This window comes from Dipteris shenzhenensis, chromosome 2 (genome assembly GCF_047967505.1).
Source record: "Dipteris shenzhenensis isolate YYH24624 ecotype China chromosome 2, Dip_SZ_1.0, whole genome shotgun sequence".
Lineage (NCBI taxonomy): Eukaryota > Viridiplantae > Streptophyta > Polypodiopsida > Gleicheniales > Dipteridaceae > Dipteris > Dipteris shenzhenensis.
This window is the reverse complement of record NC_141597.1, coordinates 34,417,552-34,430,405: the sequence shown is the minus strand read 5'-3', so window position 1 is coordinate 34,430,405 and position 12,854 is coordinate 34,417,552. Positions and strand designations below refer to the sequence as shown.

The 12,854-nt window shown below is 44.1% G+C and overlaps 1 protein-coding gene across 1 annotated transcript in view; it reads left to right on the top strand.

The window, feature by feature from the left end:
- The first annotated feature begins 833 nt into the window (after positions 1–833).
- LOC147904671 (uncharacterized) overlaps positions 834–12,854 on the top strand; it is a 58,955-nt gene continuing 46,934 nt past the window's right edge. The window contains exon 1 of the mRNA XM_087387891.1: positions 834–1,704. Coding sequence (XP_087244017.1) covers positions 949–1,704 — 756 coding nt within the window. The 5' untranslated portion in view covers positions 834–948. The remainder of the gene's footprint in view (positions 1,705–12,854) is intronic.

Here is a 12,854-nt window from a genome sequence, read left to right as displayed (position 1 = left end):
GTCACCATGGAGACCTGTAACTTCCAAGGTCCTGTTTTTGTGCAGGCCAAATGCGCTTGTTTGTGTGCTGTGGACATTTATTCAATTCACACGAATTTTAATTGAGGGGGGATGGTGGCCTTGAGCGCATTTGGGTGCGCGTTGTTTGGCCACCGGTGTTGGATCTCTAGCTAGCAATCTGTTGCTGTCTGCAACCTCTCCCTGCAACTCTTCCCTGCGACATACAACCTCTCCTTGCAGCCTCTCTCTGCGACAAACCTCTCACCTTGAGCACATGTAGCTTTTTTGGCATGGTTTAGGCAATGAAGGCAAGCAGATATCTTGTTAGAAGGCAATCGGATGCCCATGCAATCGGACTACACAGGCAAGTAAGGTTTAGTAGGAGGGTGATATCCAATAGGAAAGCTTTTCTCACCTATCAATTTTCAATCCTAACATGTGCCCATAACTCCGATAGGGTCCGGTGAGCGTCAGGCCGACATGTGCCCCTAGTTCTGATTACACCTGGCAGGAAATGTCTAGAAGTAATGCAATCGGAACAGAGACATGTGCCCGACCTATCAGCCTGCAACAACCACTCCCTGTGCGAATGGCAAACGAATGTCGATTGTTGCCGCTCCGGCCACCTACTTGCTGTGCATAGCATCGAGCTGCGTGGAAAAAGGCTAGAGGAACGTGTGTGTGGTGGGAGGTGCAAATACTACCCATAACCACCAAGTACGTGTGCCAGATACTGTGAGGACAATCCCGAGCGATAGTGGCAAACCAATTGCTTACCGGTTTGCCACGTGCAAGTGTTTGACTCGTAAACTAGCTGTACCATCCTTCATTGTTATATGTCTTCATTGTCGATCATCTTCTCCACCCGAGCTTTTGCTACCGTCCCTACCTTTGAGCTCTCTCTGTCGTCACCATGAGATCGGAGAATTTCGTGCACTTCAGTTCATAATGCTGGGCAATGGAGCTTCCATTGCTCTAACGGCTCCTCTTTGCATTCTCGGCTTCCCTGACGGAGACGCGGATTGGTCCTTTACGCGCTTATTCAAGGAGCTTGAGCGTCCTCCTGCTAGGATCTTGGGCAAACGAGCTCCCTGTAGACGTGCGATTAGGCAAGAATTTGGCGGAGAATCAGAGAAATTGGGAACCGGAGCATTTGGATACGTAGCGGAAGCAAAACAGGTGGAGAAGCCGGAGAGGCCTCCCACCCTTGGTCCCGAACGCAAGCCTGATGGTCAGGATGAAGGCAGAGTTTTCGCTAACGTCAAACTCCGCCTCGACGGTAGCAGCCGCAGTTTTCCCGTAAATAGGAAAGCCGATGACGCATCGGCCCTCACTTCTGAGTATTCTTCTCACTTACAAAGTGCTGCTCATCACCACGATGAAAGAGTTCGACGCGTTAATGTTCTTCCACCTTCGACCTCGGCGCAATCTTTCGAAGACAGACCGTGGACACCTACGGACAATTCTACTAGTCAAGGTGACAGAAAGACATCAGGGAGGCAATTGCAAGAGCCACATTCAGAGGCAGAAACGCAAGCGCCCAGGGACTCCGATGGAGAAGATTGGAGGAGGCTATCACGTGCTCTAGCTACAAGCCAGAGCTTTTGTAACATTTCAAATCACGATTTGATGCGCATAGCAGAACTAAGATTCTCTAGCGATATGCAAGAAGGAGACACTGGAGGCCAGGTCGCCCTTCTCCAGGTGAGCATTTACTTTGCACGGGAACTCCATGCAATCGTACTCTTTCTAACTGCTGTTACGTAGTAGGAATTTTGAAATGAAATTATTCCCCAACCTTGAGGAATGTCTGAAAGCTTGTCAAGGCTTTCCTATTGGCAGTTTTGAGGATCTCGAAGATGGGTTGGTTATAAGTTTTCCACATGCTAGCATAGACATAAACTGAGGGCGTTAGCATCGATTGGATTGAATTTCTTTTCATCGTGCATGGTCACAACTAAGACAACCTGCAGAGTGCCAAGTGATCTATTGTAAAAACAGATCATTGCTAATATGTCCCCCCTGACATTGAAAAACCAGGGAAATTCCCATAAGTTGTGGAGAAAAGAAGAGGGGTGAAAAGGAAGAGTGCAAGGCCATGGTAAAACTAAGGGATAAAGGGGAAGGGAAGGCGTTTCAATTCGGTAGGGGACATTAAAGAGGTGAGATTGGGGTGGACATGACAAAGGGGAGGGGGACGGGGAGGAGGGACCATTTATAATATTATACTTATCTTTAGAGTTATTATACTACTCTATGGCTTAGTGGTAAAGCTCACGCATGTGGAACACAAGATTATGGGTTCTAATCCCTTCTTGAATTTCACATATAATGTGCTCCCCTCTTAGACATAGGCTTAAAAGATTAACCTATGCATAAAATAAATTAACCCATGGGAAAAAATATGTTAATCAGCTTCCATGGGCCAAAACAAACACACAAAACAAATAGGAATAAAGTTAAGTTGAGCAAAGTATGTCCCCATGACATTGATAAATATCACACTAGAGAAAAAGATTCAAAGAGACTAAATAGTGTGGAGAATTAATAGTCATGGAAGATGACCAGCTGCAGCACCTGAGGAAATAACACTCAGTATATGGATACAGCCTTGTAAGGGCTACTCGAGAGCATGAAGTTAGAAGCAATGAAAGAGTTGCCAGGACCAATATTCTTTCCCCTAGTTTCTTTAATAACAGCGTGGGAGAGAGTTTTTTCTACCTTAAGGATGATATTGCAGTTTTTGTGAAATTTTCATCATGGTGGTTGGATTAGAGGATGCCATATAAGGACAGTCATTTCTATGCCTGCATCTTTTCAGGGGTCTAGCTTTAGTCATCCTCTGCTCTTTAAGGACTAATGATGTTTTTGGTGCTAAATTTTATCCCCGTTTTTTAAAATCAGGATGGGGCGGAGTGCTGTCAGAGGTCTGCTTTAAGGCTAATATTGCAATTTCACTTCAGCTTAGAATTGAAAAGCTTTGGCTATTCTGCATGTTTGACTTGAGGATGCCTATTATTCTGTGTAGCATATTTGTTCTAAAACCGACTATTCGCCCCCAAGATGCCTGCATCTTATCCGTTTAATGGCATATGGACTTTTTGATTCATTAAATGCACCCACCAGTCGTAGACATGCGCTTTTCTCGGATGAAAAATTTCCTGTGACTGTCTAGGTTAGCAACACGGGTCCTGAGTGGAACAAAGCTCCTCAAGTTATAACACCCTTGGCTATGTGCTCTTTACTAGGCAGTAGTTGAGGCTTAGTGATCCCAGCTGAGATCCAATATTTAGTTAAGGTATATGAGCGCCTCACAGTTATCCAGGCCCTCAAAGCATGGAATCACTTTTTATTTGGGCAGGAGTTTACTGTTTAGACCAACCATTAGGGTTGCAAACCATGCCAGCAGCACAATGGTCTGATCATGATTCGATGGAGCCAGATCCTTGGTGATTATGTCCGAGGAGTGCCAGCAGCACAATGGTCTGATCGTGATTTGAGGGAGCCAGACCCTCGGTGATTGAGTATGTCTGAGGAGCAGAGAATGTGGTAGCTAATGCTCTCAGCACGAAGTGTAGGTTTCTGCAATCTCCATTGTTCAGGAATCCATGCTTCTTGATATGTGGAAGCAGTACTATGATGATCAAGTTCATAAGCATGGGTTCAAAATCGTGTTGTACGACCAAGCCTGTACGACCAAGCCCGGTGACTATACCATCTTTTACAAGTGAAACTAGACTTGATTTCTGGTACCCTTCACCACATTCAAGTTCACCTGCATCCTTTTCACTGAAACTGCCCGAACTAGTTGGTAGGTTCGCTTCTCACTGTACCTTTGTCTTTTAGCCTCTTGGTTGAACATTCACAATGTTTTCTAGCAATGTGATCGTTGCATATGCACATCCTTTGGTCCACACTCCGTCACTGATGAATTTCGTGGCCTTTGTAACATTTAAAATTCTGGAATAAAGATTTTATAGTATGCTGCGACACCCAAAAACCTTTGGACTAGCTGCGTGATGCTCCTTTTGTAGTTTGACAGTAAGTAGTCTGGTCATGGCTGAGTTTGCCCTTCACCTCCGGAGTGCCGACAGAAACTCAGTACGAAGACTATGTATAAATGGATGCTCAAGTATGTGTAGGTGTGTGGATTCGTATGTGTGAGAGCATATTTTTATACTATGGTCTACACCCACTGTTGGGCGCTGATGACTTCATTGGGGATGTCATAGTAGCTAGTCCCTGCTATGCGTGATGGAGTCTATGGTTTTCAATCTTATGAGTGACTATCGTGAGATTGAAACTGCACTATGTTGTGTTTTTAGAGGATGAGATTGGGAATGTTCCTGGATTCATCTAGATATATGCTGCGACACCCAAAAACCTTTGGACTAGCTGCGTGATGTTCCTTTTGTAGTTTGATAGTAAGTAGTCTGGTTTGTGACTTGATCCACAAGTCATCCCTGGATAAATACTTTAAACACAACTGGATATACTGGTGAGGATGAAGTTTGAACTTAACGGCCTTCTCAAATTTCAGTAAAGCCTTTAAACTGAATTTGACCTGGGAACAATGAATAGAAACATACCAAAGAAGAGAGTTTCTTTGGGTTGATTGCTACCTTGGTGACATTGATGTTGAACATGTTATCTTCCAACTGCCAAACTTCTTTTGCATCTGTGAAAACTTTTGAAGAGATGATTTCGTAACTGTTAGAAGGTAAGCCTTTAAACAATCTCACAAAACTCTCCACTCATAACCTTGTTCTACAAGTGGCAGTTCTTCTACAAGGGTAGGTTTTGTGTCATGTCTCAGTTCCGGTCAGGTCTTTTGCATGCAGCTCATGATTCAATGGTTGTGGGCACGGAGGTATATAGGGCATCTTGGAGAAGATTTAGCAAAAGTCTTTCTAGCCGCATCTTTTGGAGTGATGTTCATGATTGATGCTCAAGACATGTTGTGTGTTCATCAAATATTGGTACCTGATGTATGGGGTTCCTAGGGCCATAGTGTTGAATCAAGTCTCCATGTTCGTCAATCAGTTTTGGACAGCTATCTTGAAACTTTGTTACTCAACTGAATTTTTGTTGAGAATTTTTACAGCAGTTTTACCCTTAGTTTAATGGACAGATAGAGATCTACAATCGGCTGGTATTCAATGTACTGAAGTGCTATGTTAGAGAAATGCAGCCTAGATGGGAGTAGTACCTTCCATATGTTGGAAATATTGTAAGATTTAAAGCAGTAGTACCTTCCAGATAGCAATGCGCTAATTAACTAAACACATTAATTCATTGACCAATTAACCTAAGCTTAAAGATGCCAATTATCTCATTAATCAAGAATTAACCTAAGATAACACAATTATATTAATTGATCCAGTAATTGATCAACGAAAATTTGGAGACACAAACATATGGCCAAAAAAAAGCTTTATTCCATTACATCTGATACATAAACAGCTTTATTCCATTACATCCAAGATCTATTGACTTCCCTGTTTCCATCCACAGCTATTACAAGAGTCAGGCAATGTGTATTCCATTCCTTGATCTGGTAATCAATGAAAGAAACTCAGGTAACTGAGGACAACCGATGCTCGAAGATTGACTTGCATCAGGACTGCAGGCCGGTGTTTTTGCACAGGCTCTCGCTTTAATTTGTAGCCAATGGGATCTCATTTGGAAACAGGAAATTCTGATCTGGGAATCTCATCAGCTCTGTACCGCACATACCCAAAAACCTTGGCATCTCCAGTTGTCTTCGCCCTCGACCTCGCAGACCTTTTAGTCGTCCTTCTCGTCCTGCAATGTGGAAACATCGTCAAATACGAAACCAAAATAGAAACTATGCAAATACAACCTGTTTCACTTACTCCTGCGTCACGAATCCATCACCCGCAACCTGTGTTTCCATCTCCTTCAAAAGCCGCTCTCGATCGCCATCCTCTGTCTCTCGCACATTGCGAGTCTAGACGCTTCCACACACATGCCACGTGGCCCACCATGCAACCTCTCCCCCTCCCCCCAACACCAATCAATTAATTAATAGGTGCTTGTTCTCACTGGGGGGCCCTATTTAAGGAAATGGCAAATGTATTAATTAGTTAGCAGGGTTAGGGGCACTTTTGCCTTCTAAGATTTCCCCCCTAACGAGAGTTAGTGGTTGAGTTTAGGTTTGTGTGAGTTTTAACCTTAGTGTGGGTTAACCTAGGGTTTTGTCATGTTGACAGTCCCTTGTAATCTCATCTTCATTTTAACACAGCTCCACGTTTTTGCTTACACCACCATCTCCATGTCTTACATTTGGTATCAAAGCGCACATGTGACCCTTCCCTACACTTCTTACTCCATTCCTAGCGTGGGAGAGGAGTTTTGTTGCAGAAAAACACCTGGGTTTCAGGGCTGCTGCAGCCGCTTGGGTTTGCAGATAGGCTGCCTACAACCTCAGAAGACCTTGCACCAGCCAGGTGCTGCTGCTGGAGGCATTTTCAGCAACTCTTCTGCAGATTTTGGGGTGCATGCAGCTGTTCAGAGCTGTTTGTACAGCCGGCCAGGCACTATTGTTGGAGGTCATTCCAGCAGAATTCCTGCTGTTTTCTGATGTTCCACTGCATTTTGGAGCTGTTTATACAGTCGTGACCTGCTGCAGATACATTTTAATGCAGGATGCACTGTTTTTGAGGCGTGCTAGCTGTTAAACAGCTGTTGCTACCTGCTGCAGACTAAAGTCGTGCATAGAGGGAGCCTTAGTTCATGCTATTTTCTTTGCGCTATCTCTCTCTCGGGATGGTCGACGAGACGTAATGGGCTTTCTTCTCCTCACCTCTCTTAAACTTGTTCAAGCCCGGTCGCAATAGCAACAAATTTGCCTATGTTTCATTGAACACTCTGCGCCTTGTTCTTCTCTGGTGGGAGAAGAGTTTCTTTGCAATATTTGGATCCACGATTTTGCCCAGAACATAGAATTAGATGCTTCCAGTCACAAAGCACTTGCTTACAAATTAGCCTTAACAGTTTTTCATGTGAGTAGGCTAAAAAGAAAGTTAGGAGATGATAATCTCATTGGAAATGAAGTTATAGTTGAACTCATTGAACCTGCTACTTTACCACATGAACCAGAAAGAAGTTTAGATAGACAAGGAAAAAAACAAGACACACTGTTTACCAAGAGTGTCTAGTTAATTCGAAAGATAGACCTACAGAGAGTTCGACATGGGAAAGGGTAAGCAATCTCCAAAGGAGGTTTCCTAGTATTGTTTTCGAGGACGTAAACTATTCTTAAGGCAAGGGAATGTTACGTAAGCCATAACCACAAACGCCTGAGGTTCGGTTATGGTGAGATAGTAAACTAGGAGAGCTCGGCAGTGCTTGCATCAATGGGAGTTTAGAGGGTCAGGGTATAGGGACAATCCTAGGCCTAGGCAATAGAATGGAGTGCAATGATAAGGCCTAGAGAGGCATAGAGGTTCTATGGTCCATAGAGACACATTTGGCACTAAATAAGACACTCAACTGAGACAAACACAACGTTGGAGGAGGGCTATGGTCCAAATACCATCCAGCCACGGATCCCAAGGTGAGCCTTCACAATGCTCCATCCATATGGTCTTCTACCTCAAATGAGCTCCTTCAAGCTCCCTTTGGAATCCTTCCCCTAGCTCAGTGCTTGCCAGCATTGGGTTGTGGAACAATGATTTTTATTGGTGTAGTATAATTCACAACACTTGAATTTTTGAGGACCGTTTGTGTGAGGTAGTCGATCAAGCGAGCGATGTCGAGCGAGTAGGACCAAATAAGCGAGCGAGAAAAAGCGAGCAAAGTAGAAATGGTTGGGCTATGAACACATAATCTCATTGTATGTATGTACTCATCATTAATAAAGATTTATAGTGCTTCCTCAACATTGAACATGATTATAACATAATATTGCAAGTACACATTAGTACACATAATCTCTACTCATCATTAATAAAGATTTATAGTGCTTCCTCCACATTGAACATGATTATAACATAATATTGCAAGTACACATTAGTAATAGTTTTCTATATTCTATGAGATGAGCTTAAATAGAAATGCTTTGGCTATCAATAACAAGTACTATATAGTTAAAGTGCTTCACTTGAGAAAAACATAACCTCACTATATGTATGTACTTATCGTTAATAAAGCTTTATAGTATCACCATAATTTTGAAGATTGGCTACCAACAAGTAGTATATTATTTAAGTGCATCGTTCAATAAAAACTTCAACATCGAACATGATCATAACATGTTATTACGAGTGACCTTGGTCTAAATCTAGTACAAGAAAATGGCAAAAATTTCATTAAATTCACATTTTGATGCATGAATTTTTACTAAATGGTGTAAAAGGTCATGATAATCATCTAAATCATGCCTTGCCATTCGTTTTGATATGTAACATGACCCCCCCCCATTTGGATTTATAAATCAAAAGATACAGGACGTGAAATTCTCATCTTTTGGGGATACAAATGGTCATGATAATCATCTAAATCATGCCTTGCCATTCGGTTTGATATGTAACATGACCCCATTTGGATTTTTAAATCAAAAGATACAGGACATCGAAATTCTCATCTTTTCCTGTTTTGGCCCAAAAGATGAAAATTTAGACATCCTAAATTTTCATCTTTTGAGCCAAAACAGGAAAAGATGAGAATTTCGACGTCCTGTATCTTTTGATTTAAAAATCCAAATGGGGTCATGTTACATATCAAACCGAATGGCAAGGCATGATTTAGATGATTATCATGACCTTTTGCACCATTTATTAAAAAATCATGCATCAAAATGTGAATTTAATAAACAATTAGTCGATTTCTTGTATCGGATCTAGAGGAAAGTTTACTTAATAGGGATCATGTCAATATGTTGTCTATTTTGGCTTCTACCATTGATTTCTATAAGCAAAGATTGATTTGTTTTCCAATTTAATTCATTTCAAATAAAGGGGTGTACTTACTCTTTAGATTTTGTTGGATTGCTGGGATGTAAGAGTGATTCATTAGGGAGGGTTTTTTTGCAAAAGAAAAACATGGGTTTTGTTCCAAGAGTGAATAGAGTTTCAAATACCAAGCATTTGCACATGCATATAATGTTGACTATTCCATTCAAGAAGTCCTATGAAACTTTTGACTTGTGTGGAAGATTTCATTGGGGATCTCACTCATGTTGGTGGAGAGAGAGAACTTGAATATGGAGGATTACAAAAAATTGAATGAGTAAAAGTGAGCGAAGATAGGGTGTGTCTTTACTAATGATGCCTTGGCAATGACATAGGTCCAACTCTCTCATGGACTTTTGAAGAACTTAGATAGTTGCTAAAGTAAGGATTTGTCAATCTATTATTGTTTTTGTTTTGATTGTTTTTTTTGGCTTGCTCACTTTTTCTTGCTCGCTTTTTTTGGTTCGCTCACTGTTCCTAGCTCTCTTTTTGGTAATCCTCCGTTTGTGCTCATCTTTGAAAATGGCAGAATCAAAATTGAGAAGAGGATGAATTGGATGGCACCAATTATTCCCCGTGAAGTTTTATGGAAAAGAATATGGTAGCTGCAAATTGTGTTGTAAAAGGAAGAAAGAATGACTCAATCCCCACACACGCGACAGATAACCTTCAACGCTGCTCAACACAATGATCTCATCTTTACAACCTCACCAAGCAACAAATAGAATAGAGAGAGAAAACTCAGATTTATTCATCCACAAGATGTGGGCAAAACAAGCTCATGGTGAGCACAATCATCCAGCAAAGGGACTGGGCAAGAGGCTGCTGAGAAACTCTTGATCACTCGTCCTATATGGTGTGCTGCCTGCTGGAGAGGCTTTAGTACTTGATTGGGAAAGTGAGGGGGGAAGGGGGGGTTATATAGGGGGCAGGCAGCCCCCTGAACTGGCTGACCCCCTAGTCGGTTCTCTAGGGCTGGGCCAACCAGCTAGGTATGACTTGGCTGACCCTGTTGGGCAGCCTATAAATAGGGGCTGCCCGGGGGTTCTGCTCCTTGTTGCAGCTGCGCCTACAGCCGGCCCAGGTGGCCTGATATGCAGCCCATACTGCCCTGCTGCAGCCCACGTAGCTCCCTCCACGATCTCTCCCCCTCACAATCAGATGCCCCCCAATGTGGTTCACAGGTGGGAGACATTGACTTCTAACACCCCCTCTCAATGACACCGCTATGGGCCGAACCCCATGCACAAAATGAGAAGTTCCATCTGCTCATGTGGGAGTGCCTTCGTGAATACATGTGATAGATTGTCGGCGATTGGACAGTAGATCAGCTCCAGTTCAGTTTCCATTAATGCAAGTCAGAGCAGGCCTAGGTCTTCCTTGCTGGTTTGGATCCTGGATCGTGTTGCGGATGTGCACTTGCTTTCTAGCATAGCTTGGATTCTTGGCGTAGTCATGAGCGCCTCCTGGTGGTATGGGACGCTGTGTGGATAAAAATGAAAAAATGTTTTTCACTCGTTGCATGTTGCTGGGTGAGTGCATAGCTAGTTGGTGGTGGCTTTGGGGTGTGGACACCCTCATGACGGACTCCACACTGATGATATACTTTCTTGAAATGGTAGATACTTCCACAGGGACTTCTGGGAGATAATGAAGTGCAGTGTGGTTGCAGCAGGATAATCCAGAGCATGGTATCCAGAGTATGACGGGGTTTTGTTGTGGGATGGCATACAGCTTTCATGGTTGTCCCGAGTTCTTTTTGTGTGAGGGCATGAGCATTTTTTTGTCGTGGTTGCCTTGTAAATCCATGGGATCGGGATTGTGTTCATCATATGTGGATGGTCAGTGGGCGATTAGATGCTAAGCGCTTGTGGCATGCATTGGTGTGTTAAAGGATGGGATTTTGGGCATCAATGGCCTTGGTATAAAATTTGAAGGAAGGGTGGAAGAGTGGTGGAAAATAAGGTGATGACGTGGCTATAATAAAATAGACATGCATACAAATGTGGCTACGTGAGGATGAAGGGAGGCTTCTAGTTGACGAGCTGGACGTAGATGGAGATGGCAGCTGGCAGGAGAATTCGAGAAGGTGATCATGGGCTCACAGAGAAGAAAAAGGGAGTTGAGAGGCAGCGAGAGGAAGGAGGACCGGGAAGGCCAGAGGTCGGGGTGCTCTGTGGTGAGCAGGAGAGAAGAAGATGATGAGTTTCATCATGAAGGAGAGGAGTGACGTAGATATTGCTTGAGGGAGAGCTAGGTGGTTCGGTGAGCTTGCAGGAGGGTGGCAATGGTCTGGAAGCTCCGGAATAGGGAGGCGATGCTACTCCAAGAGCTGGGGGATCTCTACCGAACGGGGAGGAGGAAGCTCATGAGAAGGAGCTGAGGAAAAGGGAGGGCGGCGCGCGCTCCATGAGGGGAAGAGAAGCTGTGAGGCTACGAGGACTGTGTGGGCAAGGACGAGTATCCGACGGTCTAGTGGGGGGAGCGGAACTGTGAGTTCATGAAGGGATCGTGGGCACCCGGAGGACTTCAGGCGACAGAGAGGGAGGCTTGCTAGAAGTCACGTACACAGAGAGGCCTTGGGCTGGCAGAGAGCGTTGCTACTGCAGGTCGTATTCCACCATATAGGCATGTGGCATGAAGCTTACCGAATGGAGAGTCTGGGGAGAAGGACGATCTCGTGAAGGCATAGTTGGGCGACAGGGGGGATTGGGCTGGGGGTACACGAGAGTGGGGAATCCCTCAAAGGAGCTTGGTGTGGACAACAGGACTGTCGTGGGCTGATGGAAAAGGATTGAGAGCCAAGGAGTTGAGGGACTCGAGGTGATGGGCGATTGATTTCAGGTTGTGGCGAACTACAACTCCGTAAGCACTGTGAGTAGAAGAGAAGCTACAGGAGGTCAGGCCGTAGCTCTACTAAAGGTGCTTATTAGAAGAATCAATGCGCAAGGGAGGATCTCAGACGTTGTAGCAATTTCTTGAGGCTTGGAGAACCTTGGACATCACGAGACAAGAGCTCCAGGTGTTAGAGAAGCTGCGATCACCTATTGTCTAGAAGACGTGAGGATCTATCATGCAAGAGATAATCGGTCTAAGGTGTTACTACAGAGTTGGATGGAGCTGTGGCGATGCTATCTAGGTGGGCTGATGCTTTTGGAAGGGAGAGGAGCTTGACAACTGAGTGGCAGTAGAAATTGGTCGTGGTTGGAGGATCATAGCGACAGAGAGGCATGGCGGTGATATCATTTCTGCGAGCAAGAGAGCGGGAGCTTTGTGATGGAGGTCGTGGGCGCCATAGATGGCTGTGTATAGCTCCATGCATAGCTTATAAAGATGTAGTGCATGATCGGCAATAGCAACAAGTCGAGTGCTTGTTGTAGATTATGGAAAGAGACCTTGTTGTGACGGCGAGACTACGGGCAGTAGTTGGCTTAAAATACTGGGCTTCATGGAGTCCAAAGGTGCAATTCCAAAATGAAGATGACATACTGTTGGTCGAAGAAGGAGCTCTTGTGATTGTCGCCATACATGATCGTGGATCTTGCAAGAAGAAGACTGGCCGATTGTAGTCTAGAATCATAGAGTTTCTTTCTGAGGTTGTTAGGCTTCCAGAGGAAAATGTAGCTAGTGTATGAGTTGTATTAGAAGGTGTGTAGAGTCAAGGAGTTTCAATGAATGCCTTTTGCCTTCTGATGGTGGTGTTCTGTTGTCTTAAACGTGGATGAGGGTGGCTGTGAAGGCGGATTGGGCTCTACTGCTTTTGTCCATCCAATGCCAGGAGGTTGTGGACTAGTTGAATGTAGATGTTCATGCTTGGAGCCCAGCCTGTGACTGGGGAGGATGCTCCGATTCTACGTGTGAGCATCATGGTTGGGGTGG